A 27,827-nucleotide genomic window follows, 5' to 3' on the forward strand; every position below is an offset into this window, starting at 1 on the left:
TTATACCGGTAATCAGTCAAAGAATAACTCATCCCCTTCTACTTCTACTAAAATCACAGCTTCATCACCCTTCATACAAAATATAAGATTTAGTTACTTTTGTGCTGAGATAGGCAGACATGAATTTTGTTTCCCGGTGCCTTGAATTTCTTATCATCATTTAGAAAAAAAGTTATTTCTTATTTAGTGTAATTTCCATACATTTTCACTGCCTTGTCATAATGCAAATAAACGCACGAGCAATAATCCTTTCGTCTACATCTGATGTTATTCAATCCCCTGCCTATGAACCTCTCTCACTCAGTATTAAGTCCTCCACACGGCCCAGAATAGCCATGGGTTTTCCTTTGGGAACTGCATCAGAGCTGTGCGGTAATAATGTCCGTGTGTTTGTGTGTGTGCATGTGTTCAGCAATTAATGCTCACAAGAATGAAGGTGTTGTTGCATATTTATGTAAATGTTTTAATGCCACCCGAAAGCCCAGTGGCCTAGTTTCATCTTTCAGGAACACTTTCATCCATGTGGCACATCCTTAAAGTTTAAGAAAGAATCAATCAACCACAGAAGAAGCATCAAAGCTGTTGGGAAACCATTCCTAATAAACACTCACAGGAATCACGTCAGCACATTAAAGCTGATTTGATGAGGCTCCCTGTGTGCTGCTGGTATGTGCGTGTGTGTGTGTGGACATAAAATGTTGCTAAATCAGCACAGTCAGACAGAAGCCCTGACATGAAAAACCAACCACGACAGCAGATTAGCTTTCCAAATACAAACCATAGATTCCTGAATACCAAAAACAAGCCATTGTTTTTGTTCTGACACCTAAAATATCTTTAACGATGACAGACTTCATGTGTTTATGTGGTAAAAACAGGAGCACAGAACTAAAAACTAAACCACAAACTTTCATCTTTACAGGCTTTTTCTTGTCTTTGATTTTAGACTCATCAGAACAAATCTGGTTAATCTGATTTCATGCTGCATCACACAGCATCCCCACATTATCATTCTCCACCTAACTCTCAGGACTCAGCAGCAACAAAACATAAGACATGAGAGCATAGGCAGCACATCTGTTCACAGTTAAAGGTCATAACTGGCTGATAAACATCATGTTTCCTGAGTCTCGATCAGTTTAATATTTTCCAAAGCCTCCAAATAATATACAGCATGCCCTGATTTTGAAAAGTACTTCAAATACAGTCGGTGATATTCCAGGGATTCCACAGGCAGTGGAGGGGCCGAAATATTCAGACTGAGAAAAGAACAGCCGACACACAGACACAGAGAGAATAGACAGGGGTCAGTGTGGCCGCCAGCTGTTTCAGATGAATAGACTATTATATAGAACAGAGGGCAGCAGATGGCTAGTCAGCACACACACAGTATTTTAGAAGGGCTAAAGAGGGCACTCACATGACCAAAAAAAAAAAGAAAACAGTGTGATGGTTGGCATACTGTATAACTGCTGCTTTAATATTTGCCAAAACTCTGCAGCACAGTGAAAGTCAGTGTGGAGAATAAATGAAGATGAAGCAATTGCATCTGAATTTGCACACTTACTTACTGTTAAGTTTATAACAAAAGCCTGCTGTAAGATATCTCTATATATATCACTATATAAAGTCATTATGCTTCTGTTTGATGCAGTATTTATGCAACATAAAATATGAACAAACGTTTGTTTTCCTGCCACATAAAGGCACACAAACCGTGACATCCAGTGTTTACTTTGGTATTTGGATGGATATTTTAAACTCACATTCACAAAGGTGACATTTCACAAAATTACTTTTTTTTTCTAGCAGAACTGAAGAAAATATAGTCCAATTTACAGTCTGATTTACGACTGCATATAAGCTCATTGTAATCAGCTAATGAACTATAAGTAAACATTATGAAATATTGGAAACACTCTCTCACACTTAAGGGTGTTTCCCCAAACACACTCAACTTTAAATGCACCTGAACATTACCCTGTTTTTCTCTCTCACACATACACACATATAAACACACAGGCATGGGGTCAGCAGTGAGTTCACGGCCACCCACTGACAGCACCTTAAGAACACATTATGCAATTCGTTGCATTCAACACACAGCTTTCACCTACACTACTACACTACCTGCATTAACTGAGCTCTCTATTCATTAGTTTGAGGCTTTCTGCAGTGAAATATCTGGCCTGTAAAATGTTAATAAACCAAGAAAATAATTCATATGTTCTCTTGACTGTGAACATTAAATTGTAATGTAGCTAAACACTGTGTGCAGGGAACAGTTGAGCTGAATTTGCTAGTAATAATCATGGTACAACAAGCAATATCTTCTGTTAACTACTCAGATGACAGACATTGTCTCTATAAATACTACTTGCTTATGGCAGCCTGATGTTTTTAACAGCATTTGATCTGTGAGAGACCTTTGACACATTTTCAGAGAGGATGTTTCTGTGTACTCATCACCTTCAAAATTTCTAAGAAGCACAAAGTGCTTATTAACACATTTAGTCGGCTCGCACACACGGGTCACACCAGCTGCTAGATGCAGGCAAAGGACGGCAACATGTGAGTGTGCGTAATGCAATAAGTGCATTGATATGCTGGCTTGTGTCCAGGGGAATCTCAAAGAAAAACATTTGTTGTCAGGCCAGACTAATATAATGGTCTGCTGTTGGCACGTTGTTGAGGCTGGTGGGTCACAATCGGCACTGTGTCCCTTTGCTGATGTTGATTTTCCCAGAAATCAGAGTACACTGTGTTACATCAGAAAGAGGCACAACTGATGAGACCATAAATAGTCCACTTATTTATATTTATATTTATATTTATATATATATATATATATATATATATATATATATATATATATATATATATATATATATATATATATATATATAAATGCTGCAAAATTAAGCGTGTCTTTAGAAATGATTGGTAAATACCCTGCTAAGTGAGTCTGAACATATAGAGCTGTGGGTAAACCATCTGCTATACACATTATCATCAAAGTCACCCATGAAATCAGCTGTATGCGTGAAAGAAAGTCCTGCACAGCCGGGACTGGGTGTCAGCCTTTAGACCATGTGCCATATAAGTTCATTTTGTATTCAATGGGTTAAAGTGGGGGCATCTGGACTTGTAGCGTTTTCTTGAAGATGTGTCACTACTCCTTTAAGCAGCTTCATCAGTTCTAACTATTTGATGGGGAAATATGGTTTATATGTGGAGGACCTGAGTGGGTGGGTCCAAATCACATGTGCTCAGCAAGAACAATGTGCTGTCAACCTGTTCCACCACCACCAGACACAGAGAGGCAGACCAACACCGGTGAGTATGGGGACATTTACAGCTGTTGTTTGGGAGTTTTACACAGATCCACCCACTGAGGTCCTCCACCACATATAAACCATGTTTCCCCACCAAACAGTTAGAAATTGTTTTTTGTTACAAGGTAGAGAAAACACCTCAATGACACAAAAACACATAATAATAAATGTGAAAAACTTAATGTGGTTTTCATACCCTGACAATGAGTTTTGAGCTTTAAAAAAAAATGCACACATATTGCTATATAAGCCTCACTATTACAGGGTTAAGGTTATATTAGGCACCAGAAAAGCTAATAATTTCATCTGGGGTGTCATAACACATTGTGACTGAGGCCTGTGTTCTGCCATCAACATAACAGCAAACAAATGAGTTATGGTCTGTTTACAGACAGTCCCCCGAAAAATGTACGAAAGGCAGCGCAGCAACTACAATGGCCTCATTCAAGAACACTATCTAGGTCGGCTTTGGAGCTTCATTACAGCTGCATGGGAAATCATTATTCAGTGTGAACTATTGGTCACGCAAGTGTCTGTGTACTGAACAACATGCATGTATATAGGACAAGCACTACATCAGGGTTATTAATGACTTGAGACATGCACATAAACATACGGGTTGGATCACTTCAGGTGAATTCCTGTGTCGAGCCCTTTCTTGTCTTGGATAGGACTCTGTAATGGGGTCATGCATGCAAAGAAAAGCAGAGCCTCCCACACCAACCATTAATTCTTGGCCACGTCATAGCAAATAAAACCTATGCACACAGTCTGACCTATACATGTTCCACTCTTTACATGTAAAGTCACTATGACCTAAAAATATTCGCTCAAAACAAGATAATTTAGTCTTCATGGTTTGTTTTTATTATTGTCACATGTGATTCAAAACACTGTCATCTAAAATTAACAGGTAAGTCTCACTTATTAATATATAAACATTTCTACCAATAACATTCTTCTTTATTTCTGCCCAGTAACCATTTCCAGGAGCCTTCATTGTTCTCCTCAGTCGTCCTCAGACAGGCAGTGACATCATTCCCCTTTCACCCAGTTCTCTGATGGCTGCAGTACGAGGTTACCAGCGGTCAAACCGCGGTGCATTCACGGCCTCCTCTAAACCTCCGGCAAACGAAAAACAATTACAGATTTGTTGAGAGAAAACGTCAATAAAAAAACACATAGCTTTGAAAACGAATGTTTGTACACTGTTATATGTCTCATAAAGGTGTGTGACCGCGGGAATTGTCTATTAAACTCATTTTATTTTCATTGTATTATAGGGCTACATAAATGACACACAATAAAGTACAAGCCTAAAATATAAAATGCGTTTAAAATAAGTATAAAACATACTTTTGTTGTGGATATAATCACACATTTTTTTTCTCTCGATATTGATACATAGCTTCTAGTGTTCATTGTTGATCATTTGCATGTAATATTTCCGACAACACGCAAACGCCCCATGAGTGTCGACGTTGCAGGAGAGCCCTGAAGTGTTTGTTTAACACACACAGCTCCTGCTTCCGGGCTCGTTCTGTGTTAGCGCGATGACATTTTACAAAAGCACCACTAAGGTGTTTGTTTGAGCCCATTCCACGTTTTCCTGCGACACCTAATATGCCTGAAATAAGAGTTAAATTAAAACCACTGTGGCGTTGTTTTCTCCCTTTGTCTACGGCACAGATGTGGCGTTCACAACCGATGCACTTTCAGAACAGTCACTTTTTTGATTTACCAACAGATGTGACACATTTCTGCAGTTAAATATAGGTAATCTATCTTCACCATCCCCCCTCCTACTCTGATTCTCTCCATCAAAACTGGGGTTACTATCGGACAAACTTCCCCTCCTCCTTCATTCTTCGTGCCGGGGTTACTATCGGACAAAACCTTCCATCTCTTCTCCTCTTCTTCTTCATTTCATCCTCTCTGTCGGCTGCTTCCGTAAATGTTTCTTTCTTTGCCACAGGTGCGGTATGTGACCACATATTCCTGCAATAACACCGTTTTATAGGCTCAGCGGAGGGAATGTGTTGCAGTTTAATTAATTCCTGCAAAGAGCACCAAGTGCATTCTCTCAGGGTTACTATCGGCCAAACTGAACATTAGGAAGCTGATACAAAATTCAAGCATTTATAAATCAAGTCACATATCATGCATTTTCTCTGTTTTTCTCTTTGAACAGAGGATCACCATATTCTCAGTGGTGTCAACATGATGCTTTTATTCTGAAAGGAAGGCTGAATTTTCAATAAGCAAAATTCCAATTAGCTTTGTGATTCTCTTTGTGTGTGCAAAGTGTCAGTGTTTCTGATGGGATAATGTTCATACAGTTTGCATGACAGGGCGTGTGTTTACAGTCAAAAGGAAAGTTTGAATGGACTGGTGAGAGCCTCTTAATGTTGCATGACTACTTTTCTGTTTACACCAACTACTCTGGATGATTCATAGTGTTCAGGTACATTTGGCAAACAGTCGAAGCTGAAGTGTTTGGCTGCAGACACAAACACTGAAGAAGAAAAAAAGATGTTGTCCATGGATGTTTAAGTTGAAAAATGTGTATTCAGATTCCTGTTTTATAATGAAATTCTAAAAGCATTAACAACATCTGCACAGGTTACTGTCAGTCACGGATATGATAGCTTTTGGCTGTAAGCACCCATGATAACACATATACACACATATTTCAATCATTTATTCAAATGTTATGTGCATTTTGCTTTTCTTTTAACTGGATTCCAATACATTGAATATTCAGTTATCAGTTCCACCACACAGTAATGACTCAAAGGGATAAAGTAAATTTTAGCTGCACTATAATTAAAGTGTTGACATACTGTACCTATGACCCTTTGTGCCGACAGGTGGGCGAACAACTCAAAGCTGTCTTCACTCAGTAGATGTAATGTTTCTGTACTAGATTGTCCTCTAACTTAGGGTTTTGACATCATTGTCCATCATTCTGTGACATCTAGAATCTTCAAGTACAGTAGTAACAAAATGCAGAATTCAAAGGTTAATCAGTGATCAAATGCTGCCCAGCCCCCTCAGGTCAAATCTTATTCTGATTACAGATGCACTTTACATTGATCTGCAACACCCGTGGTGGAATTTCAGGCTTACTTCAGTTTGTGGTTTTGTTTTGAATCATCTAGCGATCAAAAATGACTACAAAGATCTACAAAATGCACGCAATTGACTAATCTATTTCTCTTGTATCTGCAGGCACTGCTGGAATGAAGATCAGGTTTGCTTCTTCAGACCTAAAGCAAAGCCACATGACTCTGTAAGTCACACACATTGTATTGACTTTCTACGTCACACATGTCACTGCTGCTAACCTTGTGCTAATGTTCTTTTTTTTCTAGACTGTCCATTAAGGAGCTTATATAGTCTTCATGTTTAAACATCCTAACAGTTTATAGTCTAGTGATCCCATCAGCCTGAGTGTGTAAGCTTGCTCACGCTGTGCCAGCCATAACACACCATTGTTCTCCAGCCACTGGGAATAATGGCACCTGACAACTCAGTACAGACAAAGAATGAGTTATGAACCACTGAACATTTTACAGGAACCAGTGAGATTTTAACTAAACTGACTTTTCTCTATCTTTTCAGTGCAGTTAAAAAAAGTTTACTCATACAAAATTAATAACTTATGGACAATATTTGGTGTTTGAAGTGTGATTTTTTTCCCATTTGTTTGGTTTGATTTAGTTATAGTTGTGAGTGAGTCTCATTTGTTTCGTTCTTTAGCCTCATAGAAACTAATCTATGAGGCTTTTCAGATGTTTTTTATTTAATTAATTTAAAAGACTTTCAAATATTCACTGACAGATTAAATGTCACATTTTAAAATGATTATATCACTTCTGTAGTCTCTCTGAGGGAAACATTTAAATGTAAATGTAATCAGTCTCTGTCAATGAACTTGATAACCATGTTAATTACTTATAATCAATGAAAAGGACAGTAATTAGTAAGAAAAGTAATTCTTCAAAGAGAATAACACACTGACTGCAACTCAGATGCTACTCTATATTTTCTTTTATTTTCTATATATTCTCTCTTTATTTCTTTGTTTCGCTCTGTGATCTAGCCACGACAGCTACTTGGTCAGAGTCTAAATTGCTCTCAGTTCAACTAAATTCTTCAGTTTTAAGGAGGAGCTATTGTATAATTAAGTCATCTTGGGTGATTATCATCATCTTCATTGTAACAGGCAGTTCTAGAGGTTCTTTGATGGACCACTGATTAATCTCTTTGATGGAGGTTTAATGTAATCCCATGCTGTGAGGCCTCACTGTACCCCATCCACAATGAGGGATAAAACACACACACGTTGACCTTTTCCTACATTTTATTTAATCCTGTTTCAGTTTTCAGGACCAGGTAGGACTTGGAGTGTACTAAAAGCAGTTATGCTGGGGTTTATGATGGAGTTAATTCAGTCAAGACTTGAATAACAGAAACAGTCTTACTATTTGTGTAAGTCTGTGTGAAAATAAGTAAAATTCTACCTTTTTGATCAAATAAAAGTCAGTCAATGTTGTATAGACAAATTTCTGTATGGTATCCTTCAGTTTTATGTAGAGTCCAAACGGGAAAGAAGAAAAGAACTGCTGTCCACCATCTCCTGTGTTATATTTAAACTAATTGCACCCTTAAGCAAAGAGAACCAAATAAAAAACAGTGGAGGCAGACTCCAGATTACTGCTGCCAGATGGCTGTTTTGTTCTTTGTACATAAGTGTGTCTGGACTGTACATCAGCTGCAGCAGCTTGCATCTTGTCAAACATAAAAAAACAGTAAACAAATATGATTATGTTGCTGTTTTTATGTGTGTAAAGGTGTTTCTTTGTGCATAATGCACAACTGAATAATTATGTGTTGATGTAAAATATAAAAACACGCTTCACTAGTCATTGTTGTTTAATTAGATGCACCAGTGAGTTGTTTTTAAATAAACCATGTTCAATAATTGTCAGGCTTTGTAAAAGAGTAACATGAGGAATGCTGCTGTGCAGGCTTACACGGCTGCTTTGACCCAAATTTCATTGTTATGAGCTGAAAAGGAGTCTTAGAATTTTGCAAACCAGGTTGAACCTTGGACCACCTCTAAGCTCTGCATTGTCTGACAGACCCGTAGTCACACATACACAAACCAGTCCGTACTTTGGTGTTTGGTGTCTGGTGAAGTGTTTACAGTAGCTTCCGAACAGAATGATGTTGAGGTTACACACTCAAAGCAATTTATCAATGTTAACCATTCTCTGCAGGGAAACAAATAGGTTTTGAGACTTTCTCAGCGCAGGTGATATGACAGTGGAGAAAACAGTCAAGTGCTCTGTTTATGTTGGGTGCAGCCCAAATCTTTGATAAAGATGTTATGGCAGGTGACGAACATAGTAGGTCAGCCTTTCCAGCATTCATTGGCTATATCAGTCTCAAGGCCTTATCGCTCAAGAAAGTTCACAGGGACATGGTTTCAACACTGGTGGAGGGTGCTTCTTCTTGCAGAAGGGGGGAGCAGTGGGCTGCTATAATGTGTGAGATATATACCGGAAGGTAATAGAGCCTTAATGAGAGCTGTGACATGACACTGAGCTGGGTGTCTCGAGAATTTATCAATGCAGTTATTCACAACAAAATGACCAATGTGTCCACCCACTGGATGGCAGGAGGAAGCAGAGGCTCTGGATTACAAAACAAAAGCTAAATCAAGCCTCTGTATTCCACCTTTGCACCATCAGACCCCTTGTCTCTTCCCCACAATGAAGAACGAGCTCAGTAGTAGCCATTTTGAGAGTGATGATGAATGATGTCATCTTTGGTGTCAGACACTGAAGGAGGAGGGATCGATGGCTTTCCATGACTGCTGAGTGGTTGCCAATAAAACAGAAGAAATACATTAACCAAGTTTATTTTTTTTAATATCCTATCAATTAGATTATCCTGAGTTCCTGTGCTGCACCTATATACAGTATATATAGCACCCAGCTGTTAATATCAGGGCACGTGTCCTGCTGTGTTGGCCATGCCATGATCTGAGCCTAGGTTTTGATGGATGAAAGCAGCAAGTGCAAATGAAGCAATGACAAGTTAGCTTCCATCCATTTTGTAAGCTGCTTATCCTGTTCAGGGTCATGGAGGGCTATCCATGGATAGGCTCCAGCCCTCCATACTCACGCTGGGCTGGGTACACCCCTGTCTGCTTGCTTACACACATGCACACAGACATTCACTCACTCAGAATAATGTGATGCCTGTATTTTAGACTTGAAGGGACAATTTTCATGGCATACAGTTATCGCTGGTATTACCAATACTCTCCTATATAATGTAAATCCTTTTTACCATTATCGTGCCCATATTTTTTCTTTCACGTCCACCATATTCTTTCCCCAATGCACTAAACTACCCTAAATAAAAGCTATTTGGGTACCTCTTTTTTAATATCTCAAGTACTTAGTTAATTCATTATATGGCATGAGGCTGATGGTGATATATGATCTGATACTATGGAAAATCCTGTCAAATGTATGCACTCAAATATAATATAATATAATATAATATGAGGGGGCTTTAAAAGGTTTTCGAAAGAAAGGACAGTTGAAAATGGTTTAGGTAATGATTGTTATTTTTCCGCTTTACAACATGCATGTAAGGGTTCATGTTAGAACATGTTATGGCACATTAGTGCGATAAGGTACATATGCATTGAGATGAAAATCCCTGCATATAATTTTCAGCCATGTTCTTTTTCCATGAACTTATCACAGGTAGACATGGTTTAAATCTCAGAGTGGTATAAGCAGTAATTGAATATTATGGTGGAGCGCCCTGTAATTGAAACGAGGCGCGCTGGCCCTTTAAGAGATGTTTTGACTCGGCACGTGCTTGCCATATATGGGAGCAGCGACGCGCGGTGACCGTTAGTTACCTCTGCTGCTGCTGCTCTCCGCTCCGCAGCGAGCTGCGATATAAAAGCCTGGTGGAGGAGAAAAAACAGTTTGGTCAGACACTGAGACGCGGCTGAGTAACGGGGAGGCTCGTAGCGGCGAAGGAGCGCAGTTTGTCTTCACCATTTATAACTTGTTTTTGGACGTAGGCTTTCAATTTATGAGAAAGAGTGGATTTAAACAGCGTCCAGGACCAAGGTCGGTGAGTCAGAAGCTTTGTTTTGAGTTTTTTTCCGGGGAATTTGAGTGTTTCTTTGTTGAACCAACAATTGGATGTGTAGTTACAAATATGCCCTATCACACTTTGTCTATCTTTCTTCTTGCCTTTAAGAAAAAAAAGCTTATATAACAATGAACTTAATTGCAAATTGATGCGATTTAATTGTTGGCTAATTATTACCTGTTTTTTTCACGTTAACGTCACAAAGTTAAAGAAAAAAATACAGCGTGCTAACTGAATGCTACATGTCTAAGATAACTTGTTGGTGCTTAGCTTAAATATCAGTCGACTGACTTTTTATCTTTTTTGTTCAGACCGTGTATGAACAGGAAATTATGTCAAGTTAGCCACAATCACACAAAGAACTTCCGGTGAGGTGTTTCCAAAATAAAAGCCCATGTGTTCCATGGCGTTCATTTAATGTAATTTTTAAACCGTGCAGATCAAAAGAAGGATGTAAAAGGAATGCGTCCTTGTGGTTTTTCAATTTAAACATTTAGTACATTAAATAACTCATCCATGTGGAGTTTAACAGTATCTTGTGCCAAAAAATGGTTTCAAGTCACGTTTTAACGCTGTAGGTTGATGCATTGTACTTCTAGTGTTATTTTATTGAGCTTGACGCTTCTTTTGCGGAGCTGGATGACCGACAGTAACCTCAGTTCATTACAACAATGAAGCAGAAGCACAAAAGTCAGTCAGTAAGACGATGGCTTTTGACATCATTTCATAATGTTGACATTTGGTCGAAGTAGAAGCTATTTCCCCCTTTTCTCATGATCATTTATCGCAGTCTTTGTCATTTTTTTCAGTTCTTCTTTTTCACAAAGGGCTGTGCGCACAGATGTGTTGTTTTTTTATGCTTTCTTGTTTAATTAAGCCTGCACTGATAGGGCAACGTCGTGTAAATTCACGCATGTTTTCATATGTGTAAAACGTCGACGTTTTTACAATCTTCTTTTTCTAAATGACAAAAAAATATGTGCCCCTCTTTTGACTGGTTTCCATTTATATTGCACTGCCAGTTTATTATTTTATTTTATTTCTTTTTTTTTTACAATTAGAAAGACAAAGCAGCTGAGACGGAAAATATCCTCTGTAAGTGCGATTGAACACGTGAGCGAGGATTGATGGTAAACAAGTAAAAATGTGATTTTTTTGTCTTTTGACGCTAGAGGCGCACTCGCTCTGCACCATTTGGGCTGCTCATCACTGAAGCAACGAACCCCTGTTGTTTCTGCATGCATACGATGTTATTTCCACCACAGTGTTGACCAAAATCGCCAATTTCTATGGAGGGAAAACCACTCGGGACACCACGATGGGCTGATTTTATCACGACATGTCATAATTATATCATAATATCAGTTATCGGTTGATGGAAAATCGGATTTTAATGCGTAATAAATATGTTAACGCAGTGTTTTTTTATGATATCAGTTCCCAAAGAAGCTTGGGGCAGCCGCAAAAGGCACCATTGTTTGTCCATAATTATTATTGACAGCATTTATTTAGAGGGAATCAATAACAAAGCCCATTCATTGTGAGGCAAATGTGATGTAAATATGTTGCTGCCATCGTCTTTCATACAGCAGCATTGCAGTATGTAGATGTTGTTTTGTGTCTGGTTAATCTCTATGATGTCTGCAGAAGTGTCCTTGTTACATCACATGATCTGCTGTTGTAACTATCTGTTCAGTAAATGTTCCACAGTGTTGTCAGTGAAAGTATCTGTTTGTTTTAATGGTGTGTCTCAGCTGGGTTCAAAATGAAATGGTGCCAGTTTCAGTGCTTTCAGTAGAAAACAGATGTACCGTTACAGCAGATATTGTGCATCACTGCGTTTTTATGATCCTAGAGTTTCTTGTTTTTATTGCGACATTTAATACATTCCAGTGGATTCAGTTACTGAGTATTTGTGGAAAATTTGGGTGATATAACTGGAATTGACAGATAAAAAGTGCTGGACAATGTGGAAGAATTCTTATTTATTCCTTATGTATTCATACTTGATTATTGCAGTAATTTGGCCCAGTGGTTCCTGTGTTATTTGATGGTAAAATGTTAAGTGAAACCACAGAAAGATAGATTATTGGTTTGATGAGGGCAGGTTGTTTTTCAGCTCACAGTTGTCATGTTTGAACATCCCTGTCCTTGACACTGCTGTACAGTCACTCCACTCTTCATGACATCCAATCAGCTTTTTCCTGTACAAAGGACATTCAGCATAATAAGCAGGCTGGCTTTTCCTTATCTTTCTACACTAAAGAAAATCCAGCTTCATCTCAAATGAGGAATAAATCTCTAAAAGGAGCTGTGATATCTTCAACTCCTACCTTTTACAGTTATGGAGTTTCTATTTCAGTACTTAATAACCAGGTGTCTTTCTTAGACTTTTTAAAAATCAATCTGGAAAACTCTATGCTCTGTTCTATTTGTTATCGCAAAACAAATGTTGCAGATATTTGTCTCTTTCTTTGTTTGACTCAGAAGCCAGATCACTGCCTGTTGCATAAAATAGATTAAATAAATAATCAGCCAGAAACTGTGCATCACACACAGGTTTTAAGGATAAAAGATATGACATTTAAAAATAACACAATCAAACAAAGCTCTTGACTAATACTGTTTATTAATCAGTGGGTTGTTTTGTTTGAGTGATTGTGACTGAAGTGCTATTTTATTTTAACATTTACATCAAATGCAACATTGTGTGCGACACTGAGGTGTTAACAGGAGGAAATTTGTGATGATAAAAGGATTAGCAAGAGCTTTCACTGCCCCATCACCCACCCACCCAATCGTTCTCACAGATGAAGTGTGGCTTGACCTTTGGACAGATGAGTCTACATGTGGTGGACCTGAATTTGTTGGGGACAACAGCCTTCCTCAGCAGTCAGCAGCTGACTTCATTTGCTGAGTGTTGCTGTACCTTTGGCTGTTCTGAATCTCAGAGTGAAACAGTTTTGTTAAATAGGTGAATTTCTTGTCGTAATTGTTTTCAATCATTAGTTCTTTTTTGTTTCTTGTGGGGTTTTGTTTTTTAGTTTGAGCAATTTTTAAATTACACATTTTTTATGAGTAACTGGAAGTTAGAGTCTACATTTGGTAAAGTTGCATGTGATTCTTGATGTAACGACTTTCTCTTCTCTTTTCATATAATTTTCGTGCGTCAGTGTATGTGAGAGTTTATTTCTTTCCACAGGATCACAGCAGGTTGGGAGACATTTGGTTAGCTCTGCTGACTGTTTAATCTGTGGCTTTTTCAGTGTCTAAATGGGTGTTTTTGCCTCTTTAACATGCAGTGCACCCTCTTTCTTGTCTTTTTTGGTTCATAGTGAGGAGCTGGAAGGTGCTCAGTGAGGCTGGAAGACAGCAATATGGCAGTCTTCACTCAACTGGGTTTACTGCTATGGAAGAACTTCACCTACCGACGGAGACAGACTGTAAGTAGCACTGAGAGGATTGTTTATTTGTTTGTCTTTTTTCTTTATCACCATTAAATGATGTATGAACTTTATTGTTAGTATCCTGTCTGAAATTTTGTTACTTACACTGCAGAGCAATGCTGTTTGGGGTGGGGTGTGTTTTTTTCATCAAAACCTCATTAGTAGTCATTGTACATATAGCCCACAACAATGCAATGATGTAATTGTCCCTAAACCCTTATGGAATGACTTCATTGATAAGTGTGAATCGGTCAAAGATGTGATTATGACACACAAGTTATGTAAATTAAATTCAGTGTGAGCTACGTGGACTGAGCCCGTCTGCAGTCAATTAAGTCATTTTTTCATCAAGCCGGACCCACTGCTCAAAGTGATGGCACTGGCTGCTTGACTCTTCTGTCCCAGTTATTTCCAACAAAGGGATATAGTGCATGTTCTAAGACACTGGCATTATTCTTTATCCCCACACTGTATGTGAGCCATGCTGTCTAAGGCTGAGACAGCGGCAGCTGATGCACAGCAACCATATGGAGCAGATGGACAGACCTATAGTCCTTTAAACCTAACAGACCTCTCTCTGTGTGTCTTAAGTCTCCCTTTATTAACACATATTCTTTGCCCAGACTCATGGTGGGATTACTGTTTACGAATGACTTACAGCCCCCTACAGTCACACAATAATGAAATATCACATGTTTTTTTTCTAAAGCATTAGAAAGGACCTTATTTGAACTGCAAATGCAAAAACAAATATTGTTTTGCAAACACTAACTTTCTTTCTGTGTGTTTTATGTCCCTACTTCTTTAACTACTTTAATTTAACTTTACTCATCATCCCTTTTTTATGTTTTAGATCCAGCTGCTGATTGAGATTATCTGGCCTTTGTTCATCTTCTTCATCCTGATATCAGTGCGAATACACTATCCACCCTATGAGCAACATGAATGTAAGTGTGGTTGAACACAGCTTTACATGCTATTAAACCAAGAATTGGTCATTTGGTTGCTGTTTTATTAAGCATTGTGGTTTGTCTGTAGATTCAGTTTTTATAGATTAATTTAATTTCTTTTTTAGGCAGAGTAGTTTCCCTTGTTCCTTGAATCAACATTCATTCTAGTCATCCAAGGTTTCCATGTTGTTGTCACAGGATCCACTGGATTTGTCAATATTTGTTTGCCCTAAGACAACATGTGACGGGGCTGTCAGCTCCTGGAAAAAGGCCACGTTTCAATTCAATAAGATTATCAGATGCAGACTAAAGTATAGAAAATCCTAATAGCTTTTGAAATGTGTTTTGGAAAGGAAAACAGCCACATTCCCCAAACACTGTTGTCCTTGTCCACTGTTGACCAAAACAGTCGTCCTATTTCAAACAAAAACATTGATACCTAACAATAGTATATCGGCCCCAACCTAGTTAACCCAGTGAACTCGGAGAAGTGTGTCAATTTCCTGACCTTCTTCCCGCACACTGTGTTATCATGTCAGTACAGTAGCTGCTGATCCCAAGTAAATTGCACCAGTGGCAGGGTGAGCAAGCTGATAACCCTTCAAACAACCATAAACACAGCACTTTTTATTGCTGAGCTGAAATGAAGGAATAGAATGAGTCCACATGTCACAGTTGTGGGTTTGATTTTAGTTCTAAATTGGAAACTAACCAAACAAAATATGTTCCTTTTATTCTAGGCCACTTTCCTAACAAGGCAATGCCCTCAGCTGGTACCCTGCCCTGGGTACAAGGCATCATCTGTAATGCAAACAACCCTTGCTTCCGTAATCCTACACCTGGAGAGAGCCCTGGAGTGGTTGGAAACTTCAATGATTCTATGTGAGTGGCCTTCATCATTCAGTAACTTTAGTCATTACCTTAAGTCATATAAATCTTGTCACAGAATATAGTATTTTACAAAACAGAGATCTTCTGAAGATGCATGAAGCAGTGTGTGTAACAGTGTCCCCCTCTCTTCAAACATTTCTAGAATCTCTCGTCTGTTCAATGATGCCAAGAAGATTCTGCAGTACACACAAAATGATAAAAGCTATGAAGGCTACAAGGGACTGCTGAGGGCCCTCAGGAAGCTACAGAAGAATACTGCTGGTAAGGATATACCAGTAGTATATAACATTATCTGCATGTTTTTTGATGGATGATCACCCATCAACCATTCTACTTTCCTGTATTTAAATCAAAAGAAATGTACCTTTAATCTCAGATTTAAGGCAGTGTACCATTTCATTAGGACAAATTGGATAAAACATCGTAGATCATTACACTACACTACATTGATACTAATTAAATAATGAAAACCTTGATAAGGGACGTCACATTTGCGTTCTAGCAGCTGCTGCAACTGAAGTTAGCCCTCCAGAGCCTCCTTATCATGGTCATCCAGCCATTGTGGGCCCATATCCCATGCGGCTGGTGGGTGCGGCACATCTCTGATATTACGTGCTGCTGGTGGTGGTACAAGACGGGAAGCACAGAAAGAAATGCACCACCCTAACAGTCATTGTGTAATCACAGCATAGATTTGCGTTTTTCCTGACTGGAATGTTATTGCTTCCTCTCTGCAAGGACTCGATCACACATGGTCTGCCACTAACAGACTATTCTAGTTTCACCGATACATTTATCCTAAACATTGTTAAGGTACATGGAGCAAGCCTTTGCCAACAGAAAGAGTAAGACATTCAAGAAAAAAGACCTTGATCCTGATGTGCAGTAGAGATTACTCATCTTGTTGATGGCTTCTTTGTACTGACTATCAAATCGTAATCTAAAATCGAAAGCCTGTGTTATACTCTTTACTTGCCTCACTTCAACAGGCACAAAAAAGTCACAAAACTACATCACCGAAACTTTTTTCCCCTTTGATCATTTATTAGACACAGAAAAAAATCTAAATTTTAGCACTCATAAAGTGTAAAAAAAAAGACAACCAGGATGAAAAGAATAACATGTGTAATGATGTCATGAAAAAAAAAGTAAAAAGAAAATGAAAAGAGGCACAACAATACAAAGAAGAGCTTTAGAGGACAGCGTGCAGGAACAGTAAACAACCGTGATGTAACAACTGACCTCCATTAATTGAGGGATGAAATTAGGGAGTCTAATTAGACTGGCTGCTTTTTGTTTGCTCCATTAGTATTGCCTTGCTGTAGCAATATTTCTTTCATATTCATGTGATAATCAGTCCTTTCAGCTTCTATTAATAGAGGGGCATTAGCTTGATTTCACATCAGATCCTAATGGAAGGGTATATTGAACATCAGAAATTATGCAACGAAGCAGAACAATCAAGGTTCTTTTTGTTTTGGCTGCCGTCTGCTGCGTTAGCCTAGAGGTGTGGTCTGTTATGCAATGAATACAAAGTATGGCATGGTTGGAAAAAAGAGGGAGATTACACATCAGAACACATAAAAAACAAAACATGCTCTGTTCATTTTTGCTTGTCAAATTTCATAGGTTTGCATATATGTCTTACTGCGTCATTTGATCTGTCCTCTTTGTACATATCTTTCCTGTTTATCCGGGACAGGGCTGTGGTTTTGCTTTTTGATTCAGGTGCTTTTATTATTTCAATACCGCTTCCTTGTTGAGTTCTAAATGTAAAGATGTTGGATTTTTCCAAATCCCATGTCTTTAATCCACGCTATCTGCACCAATATAATGCCAAGCCAGCTGTGTATAATGCAGACAAAGGCAAACAGAGCTGCTGCTGTGGCTGCAAATTCTATAAGAGGAGCAGCGTGGATCAAAGACCTGAGAGCAGAGCCCCTCACGTGTTGGTTAATAATTCAGATATTGATAAGGTCAGACTGACAGGGAAGGGGGACTGTGGCGTGCTGCAATGATAGATGAGCTTTTTTCCTATGGATCTACTGAGTAAATCTCATTGGATCTACTTTTTTCCACAATTACAAACAATAATAGATGAGAGATAATTAAGATGTCTTTTCTCACCAAACCACTTTCACTTTTAAAGGGTCCATTTGACTGAGTGGATTGGTGTGTTCGAGGCTGACCTTCTAAAATGGCGACTTCATATTAGTTTGCATAGACAGACAGACAGACAGGATAAACCAGTGACTACAATTATATATTATCTGCATGTCAACTCACTACTTTGGAGAAGTGAAAATCAAACATAGTACCACCACAATTCAGAAATGTCCTCCTACATACCTATAAAGGATATTGACTGTCCATTCATCCATTTCAAGAGTTATGGTAATTTTCCTAGTTTGTGCTGCTTTATTACTGATTGCGGTTCCATCTCTATGCTCATTTTTGTTAACTACCAGTAGTTTGACCAGTAATGGCACTGGTTACTATGGTGTGTTATGTCAGTTTTGTTTCCTATCAAACTGGATTTGCAATGAGCAAGAGCAAGTACAGACATGTGAGTGCTAATGTAGGGCTTGCCCTCATACCACACTGGCAACATCACAAAAAACCTAAACAGATAAACAAACACAGATAAGACATCTGACGTTTTCCTACTTAAAAAATGCCTTGTTTGGTAACTCAGGGGATTTAGACCACTTAAGCAGTGCAAATAAAGATAGCATGCACAGATAAAATGGTACACAGAAAGGAAATGCATATATACAGACAAGCACCCACCTCTGCTGGCTGCACAAATACTGCTAGACCTTCCATTTTAACAAGGTTGCAACATCCATAATGGTGTGTCCTCAAAGACCATAGGATGCAGTGCACCTTGGGAGCTCTGGCTTCCTACTGGGACTCTGATTAGACCTTATTAGTACTCCCTGGTTGCGAGCCACTGAGAGTTTAGGTCTCTCTCACACACACACACAGACATACACACATACACACAAAGAGCAGGCAGGGTAAGGATGCATGTGTAACACACACCATCCCATAAAACACACACTTTGGTGCACAGGCAGTAAGAGAGAGTGACACCACACATGTGCCCTAGTTAAATACACAGACACACAATGTTCTCTTTCACTTCCTCCCAAGGGATGTTCAAGTTCAGCTGAATCAACGTGTTTCCCGTGTGTGCATATGTAGTGTCATCTGAATAGAACATATTTACTTGAGATGGAGGCAAAGCACTGGAAGATAAAAAGTAACGATTGTACAAACATATTTCAAAACCCCAAAATTTAAACTTGACTTTGACTGACCAATTAGAGCAAAATACAACAGAGAAGAGTATTTTTATTTTTTTAAAGGATGTATCCACAACCAAACAAGAGCAGTAAGGGAGTATGTAACCTTCTAGAGGTGAGCAATAATTAGTTTCATTTGATGCACCAGGTCATGCTAACATAAAAACATGCAGTTACACAGCTGTCTGCTGCAGCCTGCAGGAGCTGTTCCTGTTCCTCAAAACCATTTTCACCTAATGACTTGGGTGAGTTTCTCTACACCTGAACAGATGTAGAGAAAATAAGTGCAAAATGAGTTAAGGTTACAGATAAATTCACTGGGAGCTAGAGAAGGAGAAAGGTAGTTAAGAAGAGGCAGTATTTGGACCAAAGTGCAATGCCCTGAAGTAACCCTCAAGCTCAGAGCTGAGGAGAAGGGGATGTGTGTGTGTGTGTGTAACTGCACAGCTGACTCAGGCCAGTTTCAGAAATGGTTTGACTTCTTTGGAATGCAGAAAAGTACAAAGAGCTTACAGATTGCAGAGAGAACAGTGCTTGTGAAGTCATCTGTATTCAGATACATAATTTGATTTACAATGATTTATAATTAATTGGATTGTTTATTTCATCAGCTTGAGTTCATTGACCTTTCAGTTGTCATAACAATTGTGGTATTTTAAAAGACTTATAAAGGATCTCCTGTCAGAATAATAGTGTAGTGTTCCATTTGTTTGTTTCAAATGAGTTCATCTTGCTGGGAACCTTCGTTGTTCTCTTGGTATCAGAATTGACCACTAAACCACTGTCACATGCTGGTTGATTTAATATGTCTGTGTTCTTTTTGTTCTAGGTTTCAAGCTGAAGGACTTCTTGCGAGACAATGAGACCCTTTCCCACTTCCTTCACCACAATGCATCACTTCCTCATCACGCGCTGAAGCAGATAGTGGAGGCCGACGTCAATCTGGAGAAGGTAAAATATGAGAGCTGCTCACATAATAACAGAAGCAAAATCAGTCCTGGTATCAAAATGTGTGCCACCTCTTTGTTTTTGCATTTATGAGGTAGTCATACTGCCCTGGCCACAGAGCTTGTGCATAAATCCAGTGACCTTGGCGTCTGTTGAGCCACATTATTCTGCTGTGGCACAGCTAAGCCCTTAATACCCGAGGGAAAAAAAAAAAACAAAAATCACAGTGGGTGGGAGGGTGGTCGGGTGTAGAAGCAGTGGCCCCTCTCCCATCTGTCTTTTGTTGTATTTGTTTTGCACCATCCCAAGGTAATTTAGGTTTGTGGATGAACATCATTGTTATATCATCCTTTCAAATATAAAACCTAATCTATACATGTTTGTCACTTGAGTCAGCTTACCTCATTGCTTTTAAATTAATTCTTCTCTCCACATACATAACATTTTAACACACACAACTCGTCCACCTCCATTCAAATTAAGTTTATTTTTATAACCCCACTAGCCACATACTACATTGCCTGATTCAGCTATACCCAGGTCCACCTCAACAACAGCTCCAAGCCCAGCCTGTTATTTTTCTCCCTGCTTTGCAGTTGGAGGGGCTGGAGTCACATGACCACTCCCCCCTTCCCCACATTTCTCCTCACGTGCCCAGACAGAAGCTATTTTTTCAATTCACGTTACCATCTGGTTCCATCAGCTCATCCTTTTCTCCTAGACAACTATTCATTAGAGAAGTTACCGTCCATTATTCCAGGGTGAAACATTATTTAAGAAGACGATCGAACATCAAGAGAAGCTTAACATTGCAGTGCCCTTTGATGTATAGTTCTTTGCCTGACAGTATGATTCCCAATCCCCCAGACTTACTGCTATAAGTCCTGATGTTTTTCCAATGAAAAGATTAACATATGTGTGCGTGTGTGTGTATACAGTATATAGACTGATAGACATTATGACGCAACATTCGAAACAGAATGTTCAAGGACGTTTAGAAGACAAGTGAGGGTGTTCCGCTCTCACAGAGACATGCTCATCTTGTGTCTGTCAGAGGAAGAAAAGAGCCTCTGTCCCGTCCTTGAAGGCTCCGATGTCCCAGAAAAGGACACCATTAATCTGCGTTTGTGGGCACAGCTGTGCCTTGTCTTCAAAAATTTGTTGAAAATTTGTTGTTTGAAGGAGGAGCTTGTGGGTTTTTTGGATTGACAGTATAATTTTAATATAATTTGTTTAAGGTAATTAAGAGAAGTTCTAATCAAGTGATTGTCTGGAAGTGAAGTTGACTCCTTTTTTAACCCTTTCTAGAGACATCTATTGTCTATATCTAATGGTTCTTACCACTTAGTTGCTCCATCTTGCTTGCAGCAGCTTCAGTGTTTCAAATAGTATAATCACTAAAAGGAACACAGCCTCACCACATGTTAATGCAACATCACTTGCAAATGTCTGAAGCACTTGTTAAAGTATCCCTTTACCTGCTTTTTATGTTAATGAATGGGTTAATTAATGTTATTGTTTTCTAATCTTTCTGTTTAGGTGCTCACAAAAGGTTTCGGCTTTCATCTAAGAGACCTCTGCAACACCACCCCCCTGGAGGAGTTTGTCCACATTGCTGACCACAACGTGTCGCGTATGACTCAAGATAAAATCTGCAAATCCTCAAGTGAATGGCTGAACAAAGCCCAAAACCACTTTCTGTCCAACTTGGACTTCCTTAAACCCATTCGGGTGAGTTTATCCTTTGACACGTTTTCTAACAGTTTAACTATGACATCACAAAGAATGGTTTTTAGGTCTTGTATGTGTAGTTACTGCTGAATACAGCTTCACAACAGAGAAACTTTAATCTGTTGAACTATGAACTTTTGCCAAGAGTAATCACATTACAGCATTTGCAGGGAAACACAATCAAGTTCTGATAATCATCAAATTAAAGTTTTTTTTCTTTTCTTTCCCTGTTTTCTTTTTTCCCCTTACCTGCCCTACTCCTTGTTTTCCTTCTCTGATCTGTCTTACCTCACTTCTGCCTACATGCCTACATAACAAACTGTCTTCCCATTCCCATAAACGCTGTGATTTCACAATGAGTCACGATGGTAAAGGATGTCAAGAGGTGAACAAAACATTCTGTACTAGAACAAGACACAGGGACAGAAAGAGAGATAAGAGAGGGTCCCTAAAAATCATCACTGGTTAAGAAATAAATAATCAAGAGCACAGTACAGACTAAAGAAGGTGCATAATTTTCTGGCTCCAATTCGCCCAAGCCAGCTGTTGCTGTTTGTGTCCAAAACTTTGATGCAAGAGAGAAAATTCTTTCCAGCAGTACTAAATTGTGCAAAATGTGAGGTCAAGAACTCTTGCATAACTCAGTCCACGCCGATTTGTACTTTGTGTTTTAATGGGGGGAGCACAATCAACAGGGAATAGAGAAAGTGAGACAGAAGGCTGAACAACTGAGCACGAGAACACACTAGAAAGCTGCAGTATCTCTTCCCTCTTCCTAGACGGCTGTTAGGTCTTCAGCGACACTTGTGCTTTATCAAGTGTCAGACATTCCAGCAGCTGACAGCCCAGTGTGATAGTTGAGAACCCGCACACACACACACACAACAGTTTGACAGATGGGAACATAGGAGGTCACAGTCACATTGACCTGTTGTTCTTTCTCGGCTCCCCTCTTCCACCTTTGACTTTCTGTCATTTCTTTTCTTTCTCTCCCAAATCTTCTGTATGACACTATTTTTTTACTTCTCCATATTCTGTCCACTATATTTGTATCATGCTACATGAGAGGATGCATATAAAAAACGCACACACACACACACACACAAAAAGCTTTACCATTTACTTGCTAATGACCCCTTTCTATCCAACAGAAGGATGTGAGGTCGGACCCTAAAGTTGTTCAGGAAGTTTCAGCTGCAACCGACAGTCTTCTAGAGAGCCTGGGAGCACTGTCCGTGGAGGTAAATAACCCACACACATGCAACCCACACATTGTTATAGCAGGTGCAAACATGAGGACAAATATTTGTTTCCAAAGTTCAGCTATGTTTGTGAACTTAATCAATCAATTCTTACCAAGAATTTCCTTTACTGCACATATGTGACTAAAATGTCATCAAAATGAACAGTGGTTACGTAGCTCATGTGTGTGTATGTATATCTTTTAAGCAGCCAGTAATACAGGAGAAACAAATTACAGTCCAAACTATAAAGACATTTGCAGTAAATATTTCAGAATCTTGACATGTAAGTGAAGAGGTTTCACATTACTAGGAATTTGCCTTAGTGATTTGGTACATATATAAAACATGAAGTTAGTAACCTATAATAACAGGAAGCATGTATGGGTTGGGATAAAAAAAAGTAAAAAATGTAATCTAAACTAAATAGGGCTATAAATTGACAAGAATTAACTATATACAAATGAACAGAACAATGTGTAAGGGTTCTGTGCTTAAATATAAATAAACTGTGAGAACTGTCTTTGTAAGCGACAGCACAAAAGCCTTACTCAGCCAGTGACCAGGTGCGCAGTATTCACTGTTTCGTATATGTACACATGTGTGGAGTCACATGTACGCACACTCACAAACACAGATGTGGCTGACTTCAGCTAACGTAACCCAGTCTGAGCTATTAGAATCTGGTGAGAAAGCAGAACGGCAGCCATCAGTAGCGTGCACACACACAACCCCCTTTCTCAGGCTCCTGTTCTGCTGAGTTGGCAAAACATAAAGACCCAGCTGTGAGTGCAACTGTGTGCGATAGCGTTTCCTGTCAAAGCAGTTGTACAAACATCAATGAGCTGGTCTTGTTTTTTTGCTGTTCTCAGTCACTATGTGTACATTTCAGTATCTCCATCATATCAAATGTGTTACTTACAAGTACTATGTAAAAGGACAGTGACTTACTAACATTGAAGACTATAAAAAGTAGAAGAATGTTAACCCAGGATATAATTACACAATTTTCTCTGAGTTTAAGAAAGAGCATCTATTTAAGACCTGATTCTTTTGTTGTTCCCAAAACTTATTCTTCTTCAGTATTATTTTGTTTGAAACAGAGTATAAGTATTTCCATACCTGGCTGATTGTCGAGGTATGCAGTTGGCGAGGGTAGAAAAGCACCCATGTGTGACCACTGTTTCCTAAAAAGTAATCATCTACAGCCTATTTCTCAATCCAGGGCTGGAAAAACTGCATTTTCAGGATATTAATTCAGGGGTTTAGGCAAATGTCTGATTTTCCACATTGTCAGCTGTAACAATATTCTCTGAACATTCTCCAAAGCCGACGTGGGAAAAGTAAAAGTTAAAGGCACTTCATTGAAAGTGCATTTCCTAATGAATTACATCAGAAACAAAGAAAATTATCTATTCAGACTCTCTGTGGCTACATTAAGTAGACATTTTCTCATGCAGCATTAAACTTATACTATATATGCTGTTTAACCGAAGTACACTGTAAGTGTTGGTAATAAGCAAGTGTGAGCATAGATATATTGGATGTAATCTTCAGTATCTGAGTAAGTTATTACTTCTATTACTTTTCAATTAATGCCTTAGCTGTTTTAATTTTTTAATTATTGAGCGTACTCTTCGTAATCTTTTTCCTTAGTTTGTAAGTAGATTATTGTGTTTAGCTCAGGAGGCTGGCGGTGCAGAGAGTTAGACACTAACAATCTGAAGTACTCCGATGTTGTTCTCCTGTTACAAATTAGTAAAGCATCCATAATGATCAGTAGTAATAATAACAGAAAAACAGGTGTTTAATTTCTTTTCCTAACAAGTCTGGCAAATACATACTTTTGTAATCAGCATGCTTCTTGACAGGCATCAGCAACATGTATGCCTCTGTTTTCCATTGTTTGTCTTAAGTAGCTTAAGCTGTTGCTTAGCAAATTAGTAGGGCGTGTTGAATGTACTCAAGTAACCTCAGCTCCAAAAGCTAATTGCAAGTCAGTGATCATGGAGACATCCACGATTGATCGGAGTCTCTAAATTCAGCTTTTATACATTTAGAAGTCAGAATATTACATGAGCAAGTTATTGTGTCAAAACCGCATATATAAAAAAATCATTGTTTACACAGGTGCTAAATGGTAGCATCAGTTTGTGCTCTTATAGCGCTGTATCTTTGAATATTCAGGTCATCTTAATGTTTATACAGAGAACACATAATTTCATGTTAAGAATTACTTTAGCTGTTCTGGTCTAGATAGCTGTGTGCTGGAGTGGAAACTTGAACTTTAGTAACCTCATTCAGGCTCCGCTGTGAGGTTACTCTGGGACGATTCTCTTCTGCTGCCTCCCTGTCTGTGTATGCGCCTACATGCGTGTGTGTGTGTAATTCTCACCTTGTCACCCATGTTAATGTGGGCATTATCCCACTAGGGAAATGACACATTTGCTCAGTCATACAAAAGCCCTTTCCTTATGCAAAAATCAAGATTTCTGACTGGCAGAGCAACTTACAGACATGCAGTAGTACAAAGTAAGAGTGTGTGTGTGTCTGAGCATTTATAAGTTTAAAAAGTAAGGTTGAGCGTCAGTCATTCTCTCTATGCAGATACTGTAGCTCCCTTGCAATGAAGAGATAAAGCATACATATGCAACACAAACGCACATCTGTAACCTGAAACCCATAAGCATACAAGCTCTCTGACAGGAACACAACAAAACCACCTACTCACAGACCCAGATATGCATACAGTACAACCCAACACACATTCACAAATGATCATACCCAGTTGTGTGTGAAAGAAAAAGAAAGCATGTGACAGTTTGATGTGGCTTGGAGCCTCAGCTGCAAAGTATAAACCATGTGCATGGTGTAAACCATGTACAGAGCAAGCTCAGTTTGATCTAAAACACAACAGTCACACCTTCTTGTTGTTTGAAAACAACATTACATAGTTGACATGAGGGGCAAAATAAAGGAATAAAAGTAAGAATAAGAATTACATCCTGTATGACATTTAGAACAGTGCTGTTTGGTTCACTGTCAGTGTTTAGTGCTTCATTTTCTCTTGCTGTGTATGTGTCAGTGACTGTGTACTCAGAAACAGTTGTTGGTATAATAGCACACTACTTGTGGAGCCTGCGGAGGTTTGCCTATTAGGAGAATGACCGATAGTAACCTCCCTTTGTTCTCATGCCTTCTGAGCTCATTTCTGCCTCCCACCTCACTCACAGCACATCCTTTCTTCCTTTCTTTCTGTTTCTTGTTTTTGTCATCTATTTTTGACCTGGTCACATTTAATTTTGTCAGTAAAAGCTCTGATTTCCGGGCTCCATTCTTCACACACATTGCTCGAACTGACTGGAAGCCTGAGTATCCTCCTCTGCTTCATGCTTAGGGAACAATACCTCCCCTCAGATAGAGTCCTTTCTGTTTTCTTTGCACAAAAAAAAACATAAACCCCCTCTCACCTCCTCTCATTCCATCCCTATCACGAGTTGCGTGACATAATTGCATGTGTAGTTGACCAGTTTAGAGGCATGAACAAGGAACTTGTGCTGGCTTGTCTCTTGACTCATAGTTACCTCTGTCTGAACCAAAATGAACTCTCTGTTCACTACAGACTGATGAAACGAGGCCAGTTCCAGTTTTTATTTTCTGGAGCAGAAAAAATTGACAAAAAACTGTTCTTTGGCACTTTAAACAGAGTTTTATATTAGGCATCTTAAATGTCAAAAGAAAATTGTTCAAATGAAAGTTTGTTTCCTCTTCTTTGGGAGAAGGGCAGTACTAACGGCTACAAGTGGTACATGTTCTGTGAGATGATGACAAAAGGAAAACAAGGAATCAGTTTTGTTTAAAAAATAAAACACATATTAGAGATGTTAACCTGTCAACACCAACACCAGAACACAAGAAACTCTATGAAAATGGTGGCTGTTTTTTATGTAACACACAGTGTGATAAGATGTAAGTAGCACAAAATATTTAATCTCACATTTCCTCTTGATAAAAATGCAAATACCCCCCCGACACACAGACGCACACACTCACAGGAGGAATGATAGGACTGGGAACAGAGGTTAAATTTATCTTAGTCCAGCCGCCAGCTAACTGCTAAGTGTCTCCAGTCTACAGTGCACCACTTGGCTTCTGTGTTTAGAATACCAATCATAGTGTAGATAATAACCTTTAATATCTTTACACCTACAGCGTCACATGCGCAGGTTTCATTAAAGTGCTTCTCTTGTGACAGATGATAGATATAGTCATAGAATTTCTAGTTCAGAGACATTTATGGATTTTCTAAATGAGTGTGGACACCAAAGAGTGACATCTGACAAACATTAGGCAAACTCATGAAACAGTAAAAAGAGACCTTTCACAGAAAATCATAGAGTTCTTAACAATACTGCCACATACTGTAAAAGTCAACTTAAATCACAGCAAAGTCATGTCATGCTAATATATATGTATCTTTCCTTACAGCTTGCCAGTATAAACAGTTGGAAGGACATGCGGAAGGAGATTCTGTATCTCACTGGGAACTCCACAGGCTCTCCAAATCAAATGTACCAGGCCGTGTCACGTATCGTCTGTGGACACCCTGAGGGAGGCGGCCTCAAAATCAAGTCTCTTAACTGGTATGAAGACAACAATTACAAGGCCCTCTTCGGAAACCATGGCAATGACAGTGACAGTGAACCTCTCTCTACTTATGACAACTCTTCCAGTAAGTGTCCAAAGCAACGTTTTGTTTAACATCAGTTTTTATGCCACTTTTGGA

At 38.9% G+C, this 27,827-nt stretch overlaps 1 protein-coding gene across 4 annotated transcripts in view; it reads left to right on the forward strand.

Annotated features, from left to right (window-relative positions):
* The first annotated feature begins 10,343 nt into the window (after window positions 1-10,343).
* LOC114438467 (ATP-binding cassette sub-family A member 1-like) overlaps window positions 10,344-27,827 on the forward strand; it is a 31,679-nt gene continuing 14,195 nt past the window's right edge. For 2 of the 4 annotated variants that reach the window (XM_028409863.1, XM_028409872.1), the window contains exons 1-9: window positions 13,349-13,500; window positions 13,862-13,969; window positions 14,826-14,919; window positions 15,663-15,804; window positions 15,956-16,074; window positions 19,951-20,072; window positions 21,609-21,800; window positions 22,952-23,041; window positions 27,530-27,773. In XM_028409863.1, coding sequence (XP_028265664.1) covers window positions 13,904-13,969; window positions 14,826-14,919; window positions 15,663-15,804; window positions 15,956-16,074; window positions 19,951-20,072; window positions 21,609-21,800; window positions 22,952-23,041; window positions 27,530-27,773 — 1,069 coding nt within the window. In that variant the 5' untranslated portion in view covers window positions 13,349-13,500; window positions 13,862-13,903. Of the gene's footprint in view, window positions 10,506-13,348; window positions 13,501-13,861; window positions 13,970-14,825; window positions 14,920-15,662; window positions 15,805-15,955; window positions 16,075-19,950; window positions 20,073-21,608; window positions 21,801-22,951; window positions 23,042-27,529; window positions 27,774-27,827 lie in introns of those variants that run through there. The other 2 variants (XM_028409854.1, XM_028409845.1) reach the window with 2 other exon arrangements.

Source organism: Parambassis ranga, chromosome 1 (assembly GCF_900634625.1).
Source record: "Parambassis ranga chromosome 1, fParRan2.1, whole genome shotgun sequence".
Taxonomy (NCBI): domain Eukaryota; kingdom Metazoa; phylum Chordata; class Actinopteri; family Ambassidae; genus Parambassis; species Parambassis ranga.